At 40.1% G+C, this 22897-nt stretch overlaps 2 protein-coding genes and 1 long non-coding RNA gene across 14 annotated transcripts in view; 1 reads left to right on the forward strand and 2 right to left on the reverse strand.

Moving 5' to 3' along the window:
• Positions 1–372: 372 nt before the first annotated feature.
• On the reverse strand, positions 373–16614 carry LOC131458925 (uncharacterized). Of its 10 annotated transcripts, XR_009240162.1 has the most exons (6): positions 11021–16614; positions 8018–8169; positions 4917–5090; positions 3723–3825; positions 2432–2507; positions 373–981 (listed from the first exon to the last, which is right to left on the reverse strand). It is a non-coding gene; the product is annotated as an uncharacterized LOC131458925 (long non-coding RNA). The 10 variants fall into 10 exon arrangements; XR_009240163.1 differs by lacking the exon at positions 2432–2507; XR_009240161.1 differs by lacking the exon at positions 373–981 and having other exon boundaries at positions 2380–2504.
• hpda (4-hydroxyphenylpyruvate dioxygenase a) lies at positions 2348–10879 on the forward strand. The gene is made up of 14 exons (XM_058628281.1): positions 2348–2422; positions 2618–2644; positions 2851–2913; positions 4640–4744; positions 4846–4888; positions 4961–5043; positions 5850–5939; positions 6034–6140; positions 7748–7825; positions 8039–8201; positions 8983–9054; positions 9194–9316; positions 9407–9523; positions 10628–10879. Exons 1-14 carry the CDS (start codon positions 2420–2422, stop codon positions 10739–10741), a joined length of 1188 nt encoding a protein of 395 aa, XP_058484264.1. The 5' UTR covers positions 2348–2419; the 3' UTR covers positions 10742–10879.
• LOC131458921 (E3 ubiquitin-protein ligase RNF43) overlaps positions 16615–22897 on the reverse strand; it is an 86670-nt gene continuing 80387 nt past the window's right edge. For 2 of the 3 annotated variants that reach the window (XM_058628278.1, XM_058628277.1), the window contains 7 exons: positions 21787–21861; positions 21550–21684; positions 20699–20800; positions 20449–20619; positions 20215–20338; positions 18065–19567; positions 16615–16772 (listed from right to left, as the gene is read on the reverse strand). In XM_058628278.1, the coding sequence (XP_058484261.1) occupies positions 16747–16772; positions 18065–19567; positions 20215–20338; positions 20449–20619; positions 20699–20800; positions 21550–21684; positions 21787–21861 (2136 nt within the window). In that variant the 3' untranslated portion in view covers positions 16615–16746. The remainder of the gene's footprint in view (positions 16773–18064; positions 19568–20214; positions 20339–20448; positions 20620–20698; positions 20801–21549; positions 21685–21786; positions 21862–22897) is intronic. The other variant, XM_058628279.1, reaches the window with a different exon arrangement.

Consider the following 22897-nt stretch of genomic DNA (forward strand, 5'->3'; position numbering starts at 1 on the left):
GCAAATGTCGCGTACACACCCACAACCGAGCCAATCTCGAGACAACAACCCGCCGAAGAGCACCAATAGAAAATCACAGCGCGGCACAAACCGGACACACACGTACACAAGCCCCGGTATTGTGAACCCGCACGTAGCCGTGACTGTTGTATGTCAGTCTGTGGTGATTGACAGGCAACAAAAACAGACACAAGTTTCAGTTTTCAAACAAACATAAAACAGAGAAGCTTAAAAAGGGAAATGGATATTGCTTGGTTTTTAAAGGTCAGAGCAAAAGGACAATGTGTGCATAATATCCCCCTGGAATGTTTAAAAGTTGAAAGAGAAAGTGTATTTCTGGAAGTCAACCACTGAGAAACCTATAACCGAGAAATAATTTTATTATATTTCATACATTTATATGTACAATGTTCAGTCTTTTTGTTTCATATGTTTTGTTGTATGACAATAAAAATGGCTCAAACACACTACTGAGCAAGCTCTGGTCATTTTTTCAAATTCTTATTTTTTTTAACTCACAGCCTGAAACAAAACACACAATTATTTTATTAGCTTTTCAATCCAAGACAAATCCACAATTCCTTTCATCATCAAAAAGCCAAATACTGTCGAAAATCAAATAACAAAAAGATTAAAAAAAATTTTTTAAGGACAATACAGCAATAAACAGCTGCATCCCCTATCTGATCGCTGATTATTTTGAACTTTTACATATGTAAACTGCAACATCTTCTATCTGCCTGAGTCCCTCACACAGACAGTGAACTGCATGTATACATAGATAGATACATACAGTACGTACACGTGATGTGTCTGTGCAGTTTACATTGCTGTAGCTGGGGGCACACACTATTTTTGCTCATCTGCCTTGTCCGCGAGAGCCTGCAGCTGACCTCATGTGCTCTCCAATACCAGTCAGCTGCCACACAGCGGCTCACACTGCTCTCCCGTGTTTGTCCCCCATCCTGTGGCATTTTCCCCCTGCAATTCAAAGAAGGTGAAACATGAAACCCCTCATGTGAATGTTTGTCTGACCTGAAATCAGTTTAACAGACTGTTTTTTGTTTTTGTAATGGGGCTGATGAAACACACACAAGCACGCACACTGTGTTTATTTCAATCATTCTTTCAACGTGTGAATCCTCATGTCGAACCTCAGCTTAAAAGCCTTTTAATTAAATGCATCATACATAATAAAACAACTGGAAAATAATAGTTCATCAGCAGCTTTAAAGTTCTGGGTCTGTACATACTGATCTTACAGCTATTTCTACTTCTGCTCATCAGACCACAGCGCTCCCCCTAGTGGTGGATGCCAGGAACCAGACACATAGGGATGAGTCTTGTCCAGTGGAGGACAGAATTATCTGTATTTGTGTTCTCCTCAACTCTGCTACTATTCCTACTACTGCTGCTAATCATACATTTATTTAGTATTTTACAAAATAATTCAGCATCTCACTGCCTCACTCGTGTTTCACAGAACTATGGATAATTCCTTAACCTAGAGTTTGCCGTCACCTTGCTTTACTAGCATAGCCTGTCAGGGAACCACGGTGGCCTTTGCATACGAGAAAAGAGGTAATTCGTTCTTAGTTTGTGGAGTAGGATTATGCCAGGGGTCTGCAATCTACAGCTCTAGAGCCTCACGTGGCCCCTCAGCCCCTCTGTAGTGGCTCCTTGTAGCTTTGAAGGCGTAAATATAAGTGTTTTGATATTTTGTGCGTCACATCCTACGTCAAATGCGGTGATCAAAACCTCCCCGAAGGCCATTCCCAACACCTAATTGAAGGAATGTGTACATGGAGAAGTACAGAAGTTTGGATGCGCGTACTTATGCCAGGCATAAAATCCAAATATTGTTTATTTTCATTCCAAAGTAGTTCTTTTTTTTCTCCACTTTATAAGAAGTTGGGTATAAACAACAATGAAATGTCAACAGTTTCCTTTTTGCTGGTCTTAAATTTCATAAATGTGACAAACTGTAGTTCTATAAATATGGTATATACGTATAAAAAAAACTTTATACATGATGTTATCTTCATTTTAAGGGTCAAATTGTTTTTTATTCGGGTGGAGAAGGGACACAAATGTCTCTTTTCACTCTCTTTAGGCAGGTTTGTCCATTCAGGCTGCTTTTAAAGATCATACACTTAAACTAACATTATGTTGAATTTCTGCTAAAAAAAACCAAAACCCTCCTAAATGTTACACTGATTAAACACTGGAGCACAGACAGAAAACACTGCTGTGGAGCTTCTTCAGCAGGAGGCTTGGAGGTGGTTCAGGTGGGTGTAGATACCAAAGGACCTATCACAGCTGGTCATCTGGTCAGTATTTATTTGCACGCTCTCAGACCAGACACTGATTTGCATCTCTCTCTTTTTCCTCTGGACTGTGGCTCATCTATAATCACAGCATGGTGAGAGACCTCATGATTATCAGAGGAGCAGGTGTCCTCAGATGTGTGGGATGTTGGATGTTTTCACAGGAGGCGATGGGCTCTTCTGTGGATAATTAAGTTGCGTTAGAAATATGAGATCCATCGACTGCAGGTTAAATGCCGCGCTTACTGATGGGTTTTTAATGACTTTAAATGTGATTTCTTTCTTTTCAGACAAGCTACACAGATAAAGGCGAGAAGGTGAGACTGAATATTGCCTGTGATGATAATTTTCTGACAGACGTTTTGAGCGTGTGACGGTAGTTTAATGAGTAACAGTGTTGTTTGTTCTGCAGAAGAATTGCTGAATTAATGATTCCTCGAAATTCCTCTATGCATGTAATGATCTCATGACTATTTTGTCACATATACGCATTTGTTTTTTCTGCCGTATTTCCATCTTTTAGCATGCAAGAGGAAAGTTTGTCAGGTTTCATCACATCACTTTCTGGGTCGGCAATGCCAAACAGGTCAGTATGCAAACACTGACATGGGATTAAAAGTTAAACCTTGTTAGATATCTGTGGCCTTGTCATGATCGCAGCACCAGATAAAATGTATTCAATGACATGGCACTTTCACAAATTAAAAATCTTTAGAGCAACATACACAGGCTTTGGATTATTAATTACAATTACAATACAGAAATAATCATTTATTCTCTTCATGGATTTATAGATCTTAGACTTTTAGCCTCTGGAACTTCCATCTTCTTTTTCCCTCCAGAATGATTTGATATGAATGTCTGTATTTTAAAGCTGAACCATGTGTCAGTGTTGTTTTAAGCAGAAATTATGAATTTATCATATTCCTTCCTTGTCAAACATTGAAGGGTTTGAGGTGTTTGTTTGTTCAAAACAAGGAAAGTTCACCTTCAGCTCTGCAGCTTTAATGATATTTCTGACCAGCATATGATTATACATTTAGAAAATAATCCTCACATCTTTGATATTATTATTATTATCTTTTATTCAACCAGGAATAAAAAAATCATTGAGATTAAAAATGGCTTTTGCAAGAGTGCAACTACTTAAAATACACATAAACCACTTTAAATATATAGAGTGCGATATAAAATGATCACATAATCACAATAAAATCAATAAAGTGCATTTACATCTACATATATTATTTTTCTGCCTCCAATATTTTAAAAGTTTTCCATGAAAGCAGATTTTTCAGTTTCAGACAGTGTTGTAGTTTGTTCGAGCGAGATGTTAATGTAATTTTTAACATAATATTAAATGTGAAATAGCAGAATTCAGACGTATTTTCATACCTGCAGCTTCTCAGGACTTTGTAGTCGATTTGGTGATTGCAGGACACCCAGGACAGCCAGGACTGGTCAGGTTAAAGTTGACAGTGCTGATCATTTTAATGACCTATGAAGAGGTCAGAGGTCAACATTAAATCAGGCAAAATTTTAAAATGTTCTGGAGGAAATTAGCAGAGGTGGAAATGGTACTGTAATATTCTACTCAAGTACCACTAATTTGATAACATTTTACTTAAATACAAGTACTGGTCTAAAAATGTACTCAAGTCAAAGTTAAAAAGTAGCTTATTTAAAATAGTACTAAGAGTAAAAGTTACTTAGTTACTAGAACAAGGTTGGGTTTTTTTCAAGGGGACAAGGGGACAGAAATCTCACATGAACTGGTTTTAATTAAAGACAAAACCAAAGTTCTGTGCTGACAAAATAAAATATGTAAACACATAATGTCCCGTCATTCATTACCAAAGTTTCCGGTGTGTGATTGTCATTTTTTCACTCAGTAATATACTTAAAAGTAAAATTACAAATTTTAAAAATTACTTTACACAAGTACACAAAAAACCTAATCAATTACAGTAACGCGAGTAAATGTAATTCATTATTTTCCATGTGAATCAGGTGAAGCCTTATTATGATGAATTCAGAACATCTATACTGACTCAAATGTCTTTTCAAAATCCTGATATACTCTTGGTCACTGATGGTGACAAATTGGTAGAGTTCTTTAACTTTCACGTCAATAAGTTTTCAAACCCTAATCCTATGTGTCTTTAAAAAAAAATGTCAGAACGTTTTTTGTTTTTTTTTATATTATTCCTGTTTTACCCAGGCTTTGTTGTATGCATAAACTCAATCATAAAAAGTGTGATTAAAGTTCATGAGAAATGGATGCTCTTCACGTTAACTTTGACACTTTGCAGGCAGCTTCATTCTACTGTGATAAAATGGGCTTTGAGGCTTTGGCCTACAAGGGTCTGGAGACCGGCACCCGAGAGATAGTGTCTCATGTCATCAGACAGGACAAGGTACGCAGCTGCTCATCGTGTACGGACATACTTACTGACCTAAACACTCGCTAAAGATTGAATTTACAGCTGCATCGCTCTCTCTCTCTCTCTCCTCGCAGATTATATTTGTATTCGAGTCTCCGCTAAATCCTGGAAATGAAGGCAAGTTCTTCCTCAGCAGTAAACGTACATGTAAGACTATAAACATACTGTGATGTTTACATTTCCTCTCAGTGATGGGAGAACATTTAACGAGGCACGGAGACAGCGTCAAAGACATCTCTTTCCAAGTGGAGGACTCTGACTTCTTAGTCAAGGTAACGCTGACTCTGAGAACCCGCAGCTTGTTTTAACAGGACAAAACCTGGCAGGAAAAGAAGCAGAAAGTTATTCAAGAGTCATGTCCAGTGTGTGTGTTTTTTTTCTTTCGCAAAAGTTATTTAGTTCATGTGTTTGCAAAGTCACACACTCAGTGGTTTTAACCATACAGTGGTCAGTCTTTTACCTCAATAACACATACATTTTTTAAACTTCAAAGCAGAGGTGGAAAGAGTTCTAAAAGACTCAAATAAAAGTACTAATACTTTCAGGAAATGTTACTTAAGTCTACTCAAGTTAAAGTAAAAAGTAGATCATTTACAATCACAGTAAACGGGTACAAAAGCACAATTACAATGTGTTACATTTCATAAAGACATGTTCCGAATAATGTATGTAATTGCATTGTAATTATGTACAATGTAATGTTGCAGCTGGTACAATTTATTTAACTACTATACTTTGCAGACTTTGGTGATTTGAATGAAAAAAATCACATATTCCTTTGTGACTTGCTTGAAAAACTTGTCTCAATTTTGAAATCAGTGCCATACAAAACTCAGCATGTTTGCTTCTGTAGTGACAACAAGAGCAACCTTGGGATGTGTTTGAACTTCTCAGCTCAGTCAGGGTCAGACTGACTTTAGAGGAGAGCTCAACAGCAGCATCATTTAAAGTGTTCAATATATTCTTTCTTCAACCACTGGAGGGCTTCAAAGAGCAGTGCACACAGTGTTGTACTGTACTGTACGATGCTCGTGTCATTTCCAAACTGATCCCAGCTCCATGTCCTCTCTGCTGACAGACAGCCAAAGAGCGGGGAGCCGTGATTGTGAGGGAACCATGGGTGGAGCAGGATCAGCACGGGAGGGTCAAGTATGCTGTGGTTCAGACAGTACGTGAGGAGTGACGCACATCGGAGGGCCTCGTGTAAATACACACATGAAACTGGAGATTGAGTAATTGTTGTGTCAATGTTTTGTCCTCAGTATGGAGATACAACACACACACTCATCGAATACCTGGGACCATACAAAGGTGTTTTCCTGCCCAGCTACAAAGAGCCTCTGTTCATGGATCCTCTGTTACCCACACTGTGAGTCTCCTCACTAACAACATGGTTTGTTTTGTTTCATGAAAAAAAATTTTAAAATGATTTTTTATTTTCTTTTATCTAAAAGGATCTTCAGTAAAAGTAGCAATGCTATGTATTAGACTTTAAACAATCTTTTTTCAAATGTAGACAACAACCTGAAAGCTTCAAGCAAATCAGTTGCCAGCCTTATTATGAAGTAGTAGTAGACGTTTTTTTTTAAATTGTTTAAATTGCTTTTCTTCACAAAAATGACAAAGTCATTCAGAATTTAGAGCCAAAGAGTCAAAGAGCAGTTTTAAGACACTCAACAGTCTGTGGCAAATTCAAGTAACTTTTTTAAACCAATACATTTGTTAAATTTAGGATTTTTGTACAATATTGACCAGTTTAGATTAGAATAAAAAAGTTACTTTTGCCTTATGAAGATATAATGTCTATTCAATTGCTTAGAAAAATATTAGCCCATGGCCAAATTTACTTGCTACGGAGCTTATCTGGTGACATAGATAAGAAAATATTAATGTGTGGCCACGCGTTACAATCTCGTTCCCACGCCTTGGTTACACGTGGTAACAAGATACTTATTATGGCAAGCCAAATTATTCACAATGACAAAAAAACCTGTGTTTTTTTGCGCAATTTACGTCATATTTTACGTATCATAAGTACTAATATTAAAGCATTAAATATTAATTTATAATGTTGGCCAAGCGTTACTATCTCGTTCCCATTACTAAGTTGTGGGAACGAGATAGTAACGCATGGCCACACATTAATATTTTTTTCACCTATGTCACCAGAGGGGCTCAGTAACTTGCTAGATTCCTGATGTAAATGAAGCAAGGTTATTATTGAAGGCATACTTCCTGTTGCCATTAGGTGGCACAATGACTGACTTTGCAGGTTAGGCCTTGAAAGAAGATGAAAAAGAATAGAGACAGGGTGGAAGCCTGCTGCTTAACTATAATTCCTCCAAAATGTATCGACTTGTCCTAAACTCAGTCAGATCCTGATGTGCTGTTAAATTACTTCAAATCTGGTAATTTAGATCAAGAGATTCATATGCCTTTAGATATTAATTATTTAAAACTAAATAAAAGAACAGTTGTTGAGCAAATATTGTTTCCAGAAAGTGATTTTACTTGGTTGTTAACATATTAAAGAAATCAAGATATCTTCAGATATTTTTAAATATCTGAATAGAGTGAAATGTTTTAAAAACCAAAGTCAATTAACATTCATTAATATTCCCTTTGAATATGAAAGAGCAAATTAAGACTAGATTTGACTGTAACAAGAGTGACACTGGTTTGGTGGAATTAACACTATTATTATTATTATTATTATTATTATTATCACTAATTATTGATTTGTATCAATAATAGTCAAGCACTGGCTACTCCAGGGTGGAGCAGGGTGGCTCTTTTAAATGTATTTTTCCTTGACAGCAGATGTCTACAAAGTGAAACCAGTCCCTGAACATTGACTTAATCCTATTTTTTTTATTTTATTTGGTGGCAGATAAATATGTACAAAAAGTACATACCAGTATGAAGCAGGGACTCTGAATTTGTCTCTCCACTTTTTTTCTCTACTCTTCTGTATAGTCCACCCACAGGTTTGAGGTTCATCGATCACATTGTGGGAAACCAGCCAGATGACCAAATGTTGCCAATTTCAGACTGGTAAGATTCCTGACTGAGTGCACGTACACACACTGGACGGACACAGTGGACACACACACAGGACCAAAGGACAAGTAAACACTCCACCTCTGTCGCAGGGTGAAATGTCGGAGCAGATATTAAAACGCTATAGCTCCTGCACAACCACACAAGTCAGCAGGTCTGCAAGAGGAACAAATAATCCTCATTTACCTTGTTCTCCAAAAATTCCAGGTACCTGAAGTGTTTGCTGTTCCACCGGTTCTGGTCCATAGATGACAAGCAGATCCACACAGAGTTCAGCTCACTGAGGTCCATCGTGGTCACAAACTATGAAGAGACCATCAAGATGCCCATCAATGAACCTGCCATGGGGAAGAAGATATCACAAATCCAGGTGTGATGTCAGCTCATTTTTTTACTCAAGCTGCACCTAAAGAGTGATTCCCTTTGGCAAAATTTCGCAGTTTTGTAAAATGCCCTTCAGTGGTTTAACATGCGAGTCCCCAGCAGGGACAATTTAGTAACAAGGCCGCAGAGTTGCACTCTCATTTCAAAAGAAATAATGAGTATGTTTTTCATGTTTCAAATACAGATCTTTGTCTGGATTTCAACTAAATTACACACTAACACAGACCAATATGATGTTTAGTTTTTTTTTAAACAGTACTGCCATTTTTAGGGTTATTTACAAAAAAAAACCTCAAATCTATATCTGTATCATGAACAGATTCAAATAATTTCTTCCTTGAATCATAACTAGCGCTGCACCAATTATTGTATTAATCTATTATTAATCCATTACTAAATTGTCAACTTTTTTGATAATTGATTAATTGGTTTGAGTTTTTTCAATTATTAAAACAAGCTTGGCATTTTTTCACCTTCTGAAATGTGAATATGTTCTAGTCACTTTGCTCCATATAACAACAAAATCATTAAAACTGAATCCTTTTTGTTTTGGGGACAAAACAAGACGTTAGAGAACATCATCATTTCCAGGTTGGATTAACACTGATCAACATATTATTTCATACCTTATCTGACATTTTACGGACCACGTAGGCAGTAAAAGTAAAAGGTAGCCTAAAAAGTAAATACAAGTACCAGAAAAAAGTACCAGTCCTTTGTTACTTCAGCCTCACTGCACTTTATGTTGTACGTCTCCTTTTGCACAGGAGTATGTGGACTATAACGGTGGAGCAGGTGTTCAACACATCGCACTCAACACATCCAACATTATCCAGAGTGTGAGTCTCCCTTTTTTTTTTATTATCCTCAGACTTCAGATTTATCTTTACACCTTTGAGCCCTTAAATCACCAAGTAAAGACAAGCTTTCATCTCACTTTCTTCTTCTTCTTCTTCTTGTGTTTCCATCTTAAAACAGGTAGTGAACCTGCGAGCCAGAGGGGTAGAGTTCCTCGCAGCACCTGACAGGTACTACAAAACCCTACGGGCCAATCTCAGCAAAGCCAAGATCAAGGTGGCGGAGGACCTAGACCGTATACAAGTGAGACAATGTCAAAACCGGCGTTATCTACTGCAGTTTTTGTGTTGTGTACCAATCTCTCAGAGACAATCTGTGTTTCTCTTTTTTAAGCAACTGAAAATTTTAGTTGACTTCGATGACAAGGGATATCTCCTGCAAATCTTCACTAAACCTGTACAGGACAGACCAACCCTTTTCCTGGAGGTCATTCAGCGGAACAACCACTTTGTAAGTGACCAGTTAGGCCAACCATTCCTAAACTTAAGAGTGTCGGAGCCCACTTTAAAATCTGAAAATCCCCCGAGGTCCACCATCAAAACCTTAAATCACGACTTTCATCAATACACAAGACTAGGATCAATAATTCACATATATATTTTTGTGTTCATGTGAACATGGGGGTACAATAAATCAGTGCAGGTAAATTTCACGGCCCACACTTTGGAATTGCTCTAAAGTTCCCTCTCAAGTGCTAAAAACAGGATGGGGGGGCGAGCTGCTTCTTGCATCAGGTAAAAAATAATTTCTTGCAGCATTTCAAAGACACAGCACTTTAAAATATGACAAACAATACCACAAAAAGCAACCTCCACTTGCTTAATTAAACAATAATGTGTGGAATGAAATTCTTTGGCCCCAGGTCACACTTTGGACATGCCTGCAAAGGAAATCTGAGAGAAGCTTTTGCATTTATGTCTTATTTTCAGTGCCGCACTGATGGGATTTTCAGGCCTGAGGTGTGTTTAAACGGCCGAGGCAGAGCCACCTGAACACCTGTTTAGAAAAGCTCCCACCCAGTGTGAACATTACAACAGCAGGCCACTTGTAAAAGCTCAGTAAATCTATCACACATACAGATTAAAAGGCTTCTCAGCAAGGGGGGGACCTTTGGATTGTGTTGCACCCTGTGGCACTTCATTTCTAACACCCGGCACCAATTCGACTTGTCAGAACACGCACATCATGTCACTCTCCAGAAAGAAAGTCTCCAGATGTGGATACAATGCATGAAAGTGAGAAACTGAATCCGGACCACAGCAAAAGAATCTCTCTGAGAAAAACCACCAACACTTGATCTTTTCACAGTCTATGAAAATATTTACATGATTAATTTGCGAGCTGACACCAACTGCAGCTCTGCTGTCAGAGCCGAGTGGAAGTTTGAGCCCAGTGAATATATTTATCTGCCGTTTGTGCTCCAACATCAAAGTGTTGAGCACCCAAAACAGAAGATGTGGGGAGAAGATCCCCAGAGCCATAACAAACGACACAGATGGAGGTAGATCTCTGGGTAATTAGCCATCTGCGTGTGCGTGTCTGTTCTCTCTCCAGGGCTTTGGAGCAGGAAACTTCAAGTCTCTCTTTGAGGCCATTGAGAAGGACCAAGAAGCTCGAGGCAACCTCACTGTGCTGACACCTGAGGGACAGGCCAGAAACTTATACTGATCCTGCAGCACCACACTCACACTGTCATACATGCATCTACATTTCATATCAAACATACATCATACAGCGCAAAACATCCACATGTGACATGAAGCTGTCAGTAGACTGCATACAGCTAAATAAACAAACTCATTTTCATTTGTTTGGTATGTCTAATATTGAGAAACATGGTTCAGATGTTAAAGGAATAGTTCGACATTATTTAGGAAATGGGCTTATTCAATTTCTTGGTGAGAGTTAGTTAAAAGGTACAGTGTGTAAGACTTAGCAACATCTTACCGGAAGTGCTGCGTTTCCATCATGGTATGGTTCGGTTTGGTACAGTATGGTACGGTACGGTTTGGAATGGTAAAGCTCTGGGTCAGGCTTGCGTTATTTCGATGTAGGCTGAGATCGATGGCTGCAACGAAAACGGCATTGAACGCGACACAACAGACAGCAACATAGACAACAATGGACAACATTGGACACGTCTCAACGAGAGGTCAAGCTTTGCATGAGAAAAGACTGCGAACATTGGCCTAGATGTCCATAGGATATTTACACTGATCGCAAGGGAGTGATGTTCTACCCTGTACCATTTTACTCCAAGGGAAGGGAACAAAACTATGGAACCGTTGGGGTCGGTTATAAAAATATGTATAGTATTGTACCAAATTGAATTTTTCACTTGGTGGAAAAATAGTTATGGAGAGCCTTCAGTTATTATTAAAACTCAAAAAGGCTTTTAGTTTATCCATTGTCGGACACTGTGAAATCATGATCTAAATATTATTATATCAACTCATTTTGGGGTATTTTCTAAGTTTCATATTACTCTTACAAACTGGACCTTTAAGTACATTGACATCACTCTGGTATCTGCACAGTATATATGATTTATTATAAAAAACTTATATACATAAAATGAAGCTGCGAAATGTCTTACAGAAATGACAGTAAAAAATTGCTTGTCGTAATTTACACATATTTCGTACAATGCAATAGTTTGTCATCTTTAAAAAAAGTAGGTCCCTCATATAAGGTTGGGACACAGCTGATAATTGGGTTATGTTACATTGAGCCTGGTAATCTTAGCATGAATCTACATGCTAAGATTACTAAGCTAACCAGCTGCTAGCAGTAGCTTAGCATACGTACATGTGATGCTAACATGTGAGCAGGACACTTTTAACTCTCGTAAAGAGAGTACAAACGTTCAAAATTCTGGGATTTTTGGTTCATATGTCAGTAAAGTTAATTTATCAGGCCAATTTATCAACTTGTCAGTTTATCAGGCGCTCTGTTCTACTATATTCACCAGCTGATGTCACTGGTCATATTATTTATTTTCAGTTTAAAATGCAGGCGAAAGGCTTGCTGTAATTTTTTAAATACAAATAACAACACATCTTAACGAATCAAACAATGAGAGCAAAATGTTTGGTACCAAAATTTAGTAATTAGTGTTTTTTCCCCGTTTGTAGTGGTCAAACAGCCATTCTGGTGCTCAGCGCTCTTCTTGTTGCTAGTTAGCCGTTGGCATGCTTTTCTCTGTTATTGTAGTTAAATGGAAGAGTGCTATCATTTTCATACAGTCCATTTACCTCCACGTTCACTTCTAACCTGTGCATCTTAAGTTTCCAGCGCAGTAATCTCCTGTAGAAGTGTGGTGTACTCGTCCATGGAGAGGGGAGGCATCTTGAAGCTAGTTAGCTTCCAGCTATTTGCTAACTGTGCTGCAGACTTTGTGAAGTGAAGGCCAAGTGAAAGTCTTGAAGATTAGGTCAACAGCAGGTCAGGTGTCTATTAGTGTCAAAAAGATGTTGCTCTCACTATTTTACTGCATAAAAACATTTGAATTTTTTTGCTGAAATTCAAGCTGAAGCAGGAGAGCATTATTACCTTTTTTGTAAAAGTAATTTTGTACTTTTAAATAAGTGGATTCTGTCTGTATATGATGAGTTGGAGCCATTGATGTTTAGATGCTTTTTATACAGAATGTCACCTGAAGACATGGAAGGACACAAACATCTGACTATTTTAAAAGTATTTTGGCAAACATTTTTTGGCAAACATTTGTAAATTATTAAATATGTCATTTTACATGACATTACTCTCTATAAGAGTCTCAATGTAACCTTTTCTAAATATAAGAGATTTCCAATGTGGTCTCAATCTTCTTCAGAGGTCTAATAAAAGCTGTTAAATAAAATATATTAAATATTCCCGACAAGACTTCCACAGAAAGACAACACACGTGACACTTCACTGGATTCTCCCGCAGGAAAAATGTACACAACATTCAGGTTTTTACTTCAAAATAATTTATTTGCATATACTTGGAATGAAGACAGGTTGATAGATCTGTGATGGCACTGGTCAGTTTCCATATAGGAACATTCACTCTATACAGAAACCACTCTTTCAAACCTGGACAAAATGGATAAATATATTAGTAAATAAATATATTAGTGACGTGTCACTATATTGAAATGTTCTATTATATATAAAATACAACACTATTTCATTTCTGTTTATTTTTTTTTTGTTCTCTTTTTTGTACACAAAGTATCCAAAATATACTGACACGTCCCTTAAAAGTTCTGGAGGGACCGTTACTCTATAAGAAAAAGGCAGTTTCAGCTCATTATTCTTGCAAAACAGAACAAAACAAGGACATAAACAACGCAAAGAGAAAGAGTCTCAAGAGGATGAAATCATGTCAGACTCTCCGCAGCATCGCCAAATGCTGTTTTTTTTTGATATGCTGACAATTTTGGGATTGTTTTGAATTAATACTATGAGATTTTAATTGCCCCTCCTCCCCCCCAATATAAAATCACTTTAAACCAAAGTGCTGCTGGTGATTCAGTCTTTTCCATCTCACAGACAGTTATGGCATGAAAAATAACGCGAGGAAATTCGGATACTTGAGCTCGAGGAGGTTGTGTTGATTCAATCAAAGTGAGGTAATATTAAGAGAAAAGGCAGGCGAGAGGTTCTATATGACTGTCCACCGTCAATCCCCTTCTCAGTGAGATTTAAAGACGGGGGGGGGGGGCAGGAAGAAAAAAAGGCACAACACTTAAGAAAGTTCACCATAATTCAAGATTTTGTGTCTTTGGTTAGACAGGTAAGAGCTTAATGAGTTGGGAGCTTCCTGGTTCAGGATTATGAACAGTTTGAAAGAATAAGGCACGTGTCTGTGTAGATTCTCATTCATCCAGGTCATCGTTATCAAAACACAGCGAGTCGGGATCAACTGGACTTGAAGTTTCTTTTCTCAGAACTGTTGCTACTGACTCACTGTGTTTTGGAGAATAATATAAGGCACATGTAAGGCTTTAGTAAGTGCTACTGGTTACTTTACAAAAAAAACATGAGTTCTTAAGTCTGCTGCTCGTGCTGAGCTCAAACATGACTGCGAGGGAAGAAAAAATCCTTTCACATTTTCACTCAGCCTTTAAGGGAAAGTCCACGCTAAAAAAAGGGAACGAGTCCTTATTCCTCTGATCTCAGGTTGTTTAGTTTAGTGCACTCATATACGCAGACCTCTGTGGTTAAGATAAATATATGAGAGCCATCTTTGATGAGGCTGTTGTTTTTATCACGCACAGAGTCATTTTCTCGGATATTTTCCGTCTGCCAGAGATGCTTTAAAGGTCCAGTGTGTAACATTGAGGAGGGTTAATTGACAGAAATGGAATACACTACCCATAAGCAGATTGGTATATATATATATATATATATATATATATATATATATATATATATATATATATAGGAAGATTTTCTTCTCCTTTTTTTAACACAGTATTGTCCAAAAAAATACATCCTGCTGTTTTTCCATTTTAAAAAAAGGTCACAGACGCAGAAGGGGAGAATAGTGGACAGTGATGGGACGAGCAGACACGTGCAGTGTTTGTTTACAACAGAAGCGGAAGTGAAGCTTCTTCTTCTTAGACAACACTGCACACGTCCATAGTCCATTCTGACTGAACGCTTCACGCATGTGTACGCACACCACCATCGGGTCATTTCATTTTGCGTCCATGTAAACGGTGGAATTGTACCATCCTACCGGAACTGATCGCTTTGCACGTCTTAACATAGCTATCGTGGGTGAACCAATCAGGAATCGAACGCGGATAACTGCGTCATTTTTTCCAAAGGTCTGATTTTTTTCAAACAAAATCAGTATTTAGGGGCTCTAAAACTCCAGGGGTAGTGTGGACGACAGGCGTATTCACAGCAGTGGGGGATGTTTTTCTAACAAAAACTGAGTAATGTGAATGTAACACACACAAATGGAAATGCTTTTTTGCATTTAAAAGGGAAGCTTAATATGTAAATTTAGAAAAATAAACCTGATATATACACCAACAAAGTAGATAAAGGAAATGGCAGAGAGAGTGAAGGTACCATAGTTCACAGAGGAGTCCCTGTTTTTTTTTTACTGTACAATTTCACATAATCTTACACACTGGACCTTAAAGACGATAGTTCAACCAACTTTTTTTTTTTCTAAAAACAACTTATCAGAATGGTTTTTTTTGTTATTGTTATATTTTTTTAATCAATACTGTACTTAATCTGTTCTGTTTTCAGGTGGATCTTCCTTTAAGTGCTGTCAACTCAAAAGCAGGAATTTTTCAGTGGTTATTTTGACACCATTACTGTGACTAAGATGAATTTTCCCCATCTTTCCAGTGTTTGATTATCACAGAGACATTCCTCAGGCTCTACTCATTATAGTTTGAAATCATGGGATAACCACATCAAGCTTTTATTAATCTGTTGCTAATGCAAACAGCCTCAGCTGACGCCTGGGATTGTAACACCGAGGCTTTACTCCAGTTATATTATCCCTGTTATTATGAAGGCCATGTGTAAAGGACATTTTTCGAAAGCTTTACTTGCTGGAAGAGAGCGGGGGGGGGGATGTGGTTGTTGTGCTTGTGATAGGGCCTGGTCACTCTACACAGTTCAGGGGGAAGTTGACAGCACAGAAGTCACACACGCGGCGTAACCACTGGCAAAGAGAAATGACGGGAACGACGCAATAGCTTGTAATGACGACAACATAATTCAGTCAAAATGGTTCACTGTGAAAGGTGGGAAAAAAAAAAAAGCCTACAAAAATAAAAAAAAAGGTTCAAAACAGCTGCCATTTTGAAATAATGAAAACAAGGCCCATGCACAGCTCAGCAACCTCAGTGAATGCTCATTGTTTGAGGGGCTGAGCATCAACCGTTCTCTCCACGAGGACAGGTCAGACTGCCAAGAGGACGAGTTTTAGTCGGAGTTTATGGGAGCTACATGGTTGTGACACAAAAACAACAAAAAAAGGAAAGAAAAGAAAAGTCACTACAGCAGTACCTTTAAAGACCTCCCCTGTGTGAGGCGCGTTTAGGAATCTGAGCTGAGGTAGGCTGGACTCAGCTGAGACTGGACTCAGCAAAGGAAAAGAGAAAAACTAATCAGACCGTTAAGTACCTCGAAGATCAATCAAGTTATTCTGTAATAGAGTGAGCAATGCAGAGATGGAATCTCACTTCAAGAGGGCTCAACACCCAAAGCAAGGATCATTCGTTAGCTGTCACTAAGGAGCATGGAGCTTGTGTTATCATGTCAGAAAAGAATATTCTTCCAAGAACTGATGAGGGTAAACACAGAAAAATAAACACTATTTCCCCTTTGCGGTGTGTGAGTTATTTCCCCGGCAACTCCCCTCTCTCTCTGGACTTTAAGATCTTTCCATGTATTTCGATATAAAACATCTTAAGCACAATTTAAATCCCCACAAAAAATTCACTTTTAATGATAACCCTGACTAAGTCAGATAAAAGCACATTTCAGCATTTGAGCTCTGAGCTGGGGGGGGGGGGGGGGGGAGGGGGAGGACCTGCGGTGTCGGCATTGCTGGCGGAATCATGTGGAAGATATGAGAGCGATTGGCCAATTAGAGGCTTGTCCATTCTGGCTCCTGTGTAGCAGCGTGATAATCGGGATGCAACAAGTTGTCACACACCAGACTCCTCCTCTGATCCTGTGGACACAGAAACGGGTCAAGTAAGTAAGTAAGAAGAAAAAAAGAAAATGCTTTGCAAATCTTCAACGCAAGAGAAAAGGTCATTAAAGTACACTTTTCTTTTGCAATGAAGAATTACTGACAGATCATTATTATTATTGTTGTTAACACCGGTTATGTTATGTGAAAATAATAGGTCCCCTCATATACTAGATTCACCTGTTATATCTGAAAGGGGCCCCTCAGCCAAATAACACTGGTTATTATGTGATGTCTTTACAGGGCCCCTGATGTCTTGATGGGGCCCTCAGTCAAATAACAAATGTTAAGTCATGTGATATGTCTAATAGGGCCTCTCCATCAAAGTATTATTATTAGTAGTATTACTATTACTGTTAGCCAAGTGTTTCCTGACAAAAACACATAGTAGAAGGCCTTACTGTGAGAATCCTTACATTTTTTAAACTGTTTTTCTTTTGCAAAAAGCCCATAATCTATCCCAGCTCTCACCTGAAAACTACTTTTTGCGGCTACTGCAGCTATTTATTTAAATTTTATTTATTTCACACACACACATGAACACAAGGAAAATAACAAAAAAAAGATTAAAAATGAACATTTATTGGCCTGTTCCTCTTCCTGTTTGGCTCACTCACTGACTTTGGTCCAAAGGAATTCACTTATATGATTGGCTTACTGTCATCATGTGGTGATTTACAGCGTATCCGATATATTCATCACGGATAGGAAAGCTGTGCTAAGTTAAAATGAACAATGATTCATCACTTATTGTTCAGGGTTGCAGATAGGACAGCGCACTGTGGTCCACCTACTAAAAAAAACTGTACATAATAATCTAACCTAAATAATATAATCAAAAGTTGAGGTGATCTGCAAAATGTTTAGTTTTGACTTGTTCTCAGATCTTAGCAGTGTTGCATTAATCAAAAATGTTTATGATAATTGGCTGAAGCGACAATATAAAGGGATTATGAAAAAACAAAAAAAACAAAAACATGTGATGTTATTCAAAGGTCTTCTGTAGGTGGCATTATGGTAATTTGACAGAAATGAAAGATAAAAACTTCCTGAATAGTTGTTTCACATTACCTTAAAATTAGCTTTTTATATTTATATCAGGAGCCAGGTCAGCCATTTTGGAACACCATGTTTTTAACAGTAACCCACAATGGTAACTGAAGGCTACATGCTAGGTTCACAAGTAGATATTCAGCTGTATGATGCAACTTCACCAATAAATGCTGCTTAAAGGTATCTGTACCTTTAAGACGAATAAGCGAGGCACTCACCCTGATTTTGGTGTAATGTTTGGCAGTATAAACAAATGTCTGTGTTGCAGTCAGCAGCAGGTCCCTGATGGAACCTGCACGCTGGCCTGTCCATAGAAGTCCCAGGAGCCAGCAGCTGAGGCTCTGAGCGAGCCTGCTGCACCCGCTTTTGCCACACAACATGGGCCCCGGTGCAACAAGGCCACTCCTCCATGCCTCCAGAGTCCAGAATGAGGGGCACAGGGAGCAGAGCCGGGTGCAGCTCGGGGGGGGAGCAGCAGAAGCCCGGCCCCTGACCATAGTGAATATGGATGCTACGGTCGTCCGGCAGATCCAGGCTCTGGTGGAAGCGAACAGAAGGGCCATCGAGCACACAGGCAGCCACTCGCCCCAGAGGAGCGGGAGGGTGACTGTGTCCCTGAAGACAGCAGTGGGGCTGGAGCTGTAAGGGGATCGGGGACATCAGGACAGGAGGTCCTGAAGGACTGCTGGTGTCATGGTCCTGGCATTCTGCCTTTCCCGGGCTGTGCCGATCTGTAGGGTCAGGTATCGGGCACTGGCAGGGACTGTGTTTAGGGGGGCACACAGGTGAGTCTTTATCCAGAACCACAGCAGCAGTGGCAGCAGAGGCTCCCTGCTCCTCGTCCGAGCCTCTGCTTGGTCCCTGACTGTGCTCCCCGTCCTCATAGTGGTGGTGTCTGTGACGGTGGTAGTGGATGTGGCTGAACACAGTCTGTGGCTGTTCTTCAGGGCAGCCCGCTTTGTTCACCACAGAATCCAGAGACCTAGGCCGGACCTGAGTACCAGCCTCCAGGCTGTTCCTCCGGGGGCCCCGTCCAGAACCTGGCCCATAATACACAAACGGATCGTAGTCACTACTCAGGGAACTACGGAAGGTGGACCAGCTGCCATAAACTCCCTGCAGGGACACATCAGTACAGTTGAGAACTGAGTCGCTGGAGGAGCCATGGCAGGGCCCCGAGCTGGAGTCACTTGCCGGCCCGTCGGCTAAATATCCACTGCGTTCTGTGTGGTAGCTGCCGCCTGAGCAGCTGCCCTCGTCCTGCCGGCTGTGAGCGGCTGCTCCCCGGGTCTGTGCCGTGACAGAGGCGGCGTGGTGCAGTCTCGAACAGGACGCACTGCGCTGTGTCGGGCAGGATGGACGATAATTGTGGCAGGAGCGGCGAGGCGTGTAGTGGTGAGTGGACGTCCTGCAGTTACCTCCGATCCTGTGAGGCCTCGCGGGACCTTCTGCGGGAAGGCGGTACCCACAGCCAGAGCCAAGCGGCCTGCTGGTGAGGAATCGCAGTGTTTGTGCGTCCATGGGGGAAGAGCCGCTGTAGTGGCCCAGAGAAGGATATGGTCCGGAGGGTCCACGAGGATAGTGGGGCCTCATAGAGAAGGGGATAGCATGCTGAGGGAAGGGGTGGTTATGTGGGCTGTTGTAAGGCTGAGGGTGCAGGAAGCCTTGGCTCTGCTCTGGACTCTGCTGGAGCCTGTTCCTCTGTGACTGTCGCTCTGTCCCTGTGGACCACAACAGAAATTAGAATCATACACGACAAGTGAACTGCAGCCCTATACTAGGACACCGCAGTATTTCACTCACATACAAGGTGTGCACTGATCAGGTCATGAAAACAACACTCTAATCTTCACTCTTTGGTCACTTTCCTGTTTGGCCCAACATACGCTTTTGTGTTTTTTTTTTATTTGTGTCTGTGTTGTTGTGCTGGGAGCCAGTCGTTTATCGATATTGACCGACTTCAGTCTTACGCGAGCTCTTGAGCCCACTTAAATGTTTACGTTGACAAAAGCTCTTCTAATGCACCATGTCAGAGTCAAAGGAGGGTTTCAAAAAGAGCTCCAGATGTCTATGTTCAAAAGATTCAAAGGAATCATCTCATTTAAAAAAAAAACTTTCCGAGTTGTTGAAAACATAACACATTAATAATCTCCACATGTTATAACAAAGTATGCAACCAATCATCCCACCCTCTAACGCTGGCCAGTCATTCCATGTGGATCTGAAATAATTGGTCCCAGACAGCAGATTTCTTTCCTCTTTTAGACAACTTTACTATCAGGACATGGAGAGGATTTCAATAAGAAATGAACATAAATATCCATGCAGTTCACGGTTTGACAGAGCTACTGTGAAAGACAAACTTAACTGTAACTATGCTTGTCCTCACCCATGATGTTGTGCATGCAGAGGGGACAGGTGCGGTGCTGCAGCAGCCAGGGGTCAACACAGTCCTTATGGAACTCATGAGCACAGGAGATGACCCTCAAATGCTGTCAAAGACAGACGGAGAGACAATTCAAAAGATAAGCGACATTAACAGCGTACACTTCTTTATCTAACTAACAACAGATATTATGTGACTCATTCTTGCTGCTCTTACCTGCCCGTCCTGGAACTCATCAAGGCAAATAGCACAGACGGGGGTTGAGTTGGAGCTGCTGGCTGACCCCCAGGCCCCGCGGTGGCGCTGTGAGCCAGAGCAGCCCTGAGAGATGTAGGTTTTGGTCTCCAGTCTACTAATGGCCCGCACGGTCTGCTGATGAACAGAGTCCTGCACGTACAAAGGGAGACTTAGAAAACAAACATTGAAAGATATAAGCCTTTTATTTCGACAGCATGCTGTTACTCACCCACGTCCTGTTGGGCTTGCACTTGTAGCGGAAGGCAAAGATGAGGACGATGGTCAAAATAGCTAGAAAGACGGTGAGCAGGATCCCCACATCGTAATGTGGCTGTCAAATGAGAAGCAGAGGGGGAGTGAGAGCACAAATATTAAAAAAAATGAAGAATTGATCTCATAAATCCATGCGTCTCTCCTGCCCTGTCTTTACACTAGATGGTCCATTCACACCAAAACAGCATTAACCCTTTAACACCTAAGTCTCAAAATGTCCGTCTGGACTATTTTGCTTATTTTAATCACAAAAGGGCAAGAAAATGTCCCGTGAGTATCTGCTTTTGCCCTTTTATTTGTGCTCCTATGTACAATTCACTGCATGTTGAAATAGTGCAATTGTTTAGGTTTATTAAAAACAACACTGTAGTAGTTGTACACAAACACCCGATTATGCGTCTCAAATTTGAAATTTGAACAGTATAAAACTATTTAAAGTATTTAAAGTAAAGTTTGAGTCTTTGTCTCACTGTCCAAAAACAGGCAAGAAAATGGAAAACATGTACAGGCGTCTTTCCAACTCTCTCCTCTCTGGTGACAAAGACGCTGATTCGCCGGCTTCCTGCAACAGCAACAGCAAGTGAAACTACCGTAATAACCACATGTTGGCTTCGACGCAGCTTTTCAGAAACCGTTTATAACGATAGCACAAACCGTTGCGTAACTGCAGTAATGCAAAGTGCAAACGTGTCGTCTGTGTACTTGATAAGATTGGTGTCAAAGGGTTAAACATTGAGCCTCACATTTAAGATGATCTATTCAGCTTGCCTCATTAATAATACCGAAGCATGCGCTTTCAACACTCACCCATTTCGACTGCTCCATCATGATCTCAATGCGAACTTTGGCCTCCTCATTCTTGTTGACCAAACCCATCAGCTCCTCAGCATCTTCAGCCTCTACCAACACGACTGGACGAGGAAGGGCGTCTGTTTCCCGCAGCTGTGTGTGTGTGTGTGCGAATGTGAGAAAGAGTGTTAAAATGTAGAAAATATCCTCAGTGCTAATTCACATATAGTTGTGTGTTTTGGGCTGCACACCCACCTCAGCAGCAGCATTGGCATCATCGCTGACATCAAAGATAACAGCCTGAGCTCCCTTATCCAGGGCCATGCGAGCCTGAGGGAGACAACACTTGTGATTAACTCATGTGATCTGTGTATTGGACAAAAGAAATTAGAAGGAAAAAAAGAAAAAAGAGAAAAGAAAAACGTTGCCGCTCCAAATTCATTTCACAGTGGAACAGCATACTGCTGATGAAAACCACTGTCAGTTTCTTAGCTCTGTCACTAGGTGGCAGTCATGACATGAGCTCCAGGTCTCACAGCAAAGACCAAAGTACAGCGGCTCGTCCTGTAACTTTGCCACCTGACACACAGAGTGGAGGTCACAGCACAAATCTGCCGCCTCCGTCTAATGGAGAGAGTGGTTGTAAACGACACAGACAAGTGTTATTTGACTGAGAGCACAGGAAAGGAAGGAAATGCTAGGTATGACACCTACACATGCAAATAAAGTGCATCTTGTATTCAAAAATGTTCTGCAGGTCAGATAAGGTCTCTTTGCGCCATTATCTCACACGGCTGTTTTACAGTGTACAATCAGAAATAATATTTATTAAAACGACAATATGTAACTAGAGAAATTGCTTTGAGTGCAAAGACCAACTCAGTTTTCCACCATGTCAATAAACTTCTTTCTCTTAAGGATAACAGTTGATTTAAAAAAAAACAAAAACAACAACAACAAAAAACTCTTTCTTGGATCATAGCCTATATAACCCCACAAAGTAACCCCAAATGTAGAGTTATGCTAGACAAAACAGAAAGACACTCCTGGACGGAGTCTTTACTTATTGTTATATTACATATTTTTGGTATCTTACAGACAATAGTATTAACAGTTCACACAACAAGCTGATGTGAAGCAACATAAGTACAGTATTTACTGGGAGCCACATTTCTGGCCAAGTCCAATTCCCATCCTGCTTGTAGCTCAGGTGTTTTGCGATGCCAGTGAGGAAAAAGCTTCATCCTTTAGCTGCATCTCTCCATCATCAAAAGCAACTCCTTCAGTACATACAAACAATCATGTGGAACAATCATGTGGAACGCCACTTTTAAGCTGTCATGTGTCATTTTTGATTGACAAAAGC

The sequence above is a fragment of the Solea solea genome, chromosome 4 (genome assembly GCF_958295425.1).
Source record: "Solea solea chromosome 4, fSolSol10.1, whole genome shotgun sequence".
Taxonomy (NCBI): Eukaryota; Metazoa; Chordata; class Actinopteri; order Pleuronectiformes; family Soleidae; genus Solea; species Solea solea.

Coding starts and splice junctions, on each gene's coding strand:
- hpda (XM_058628281.1), top strand. Junction 2,645..2,850: donor ACACAGATAAAGGCGAGAAG/GTGAGACTGAAT, acceptor TCCATCTTTTAG/CATGCAAGAGGAAAGTTTGT. Junction 2,914..4,639: donor GGGTCGGCAATGCCAAACAG/GTCAGTATGCAA, acceptor GACACTTTGCAG/GCAGCTTCATTCTACTGTGA.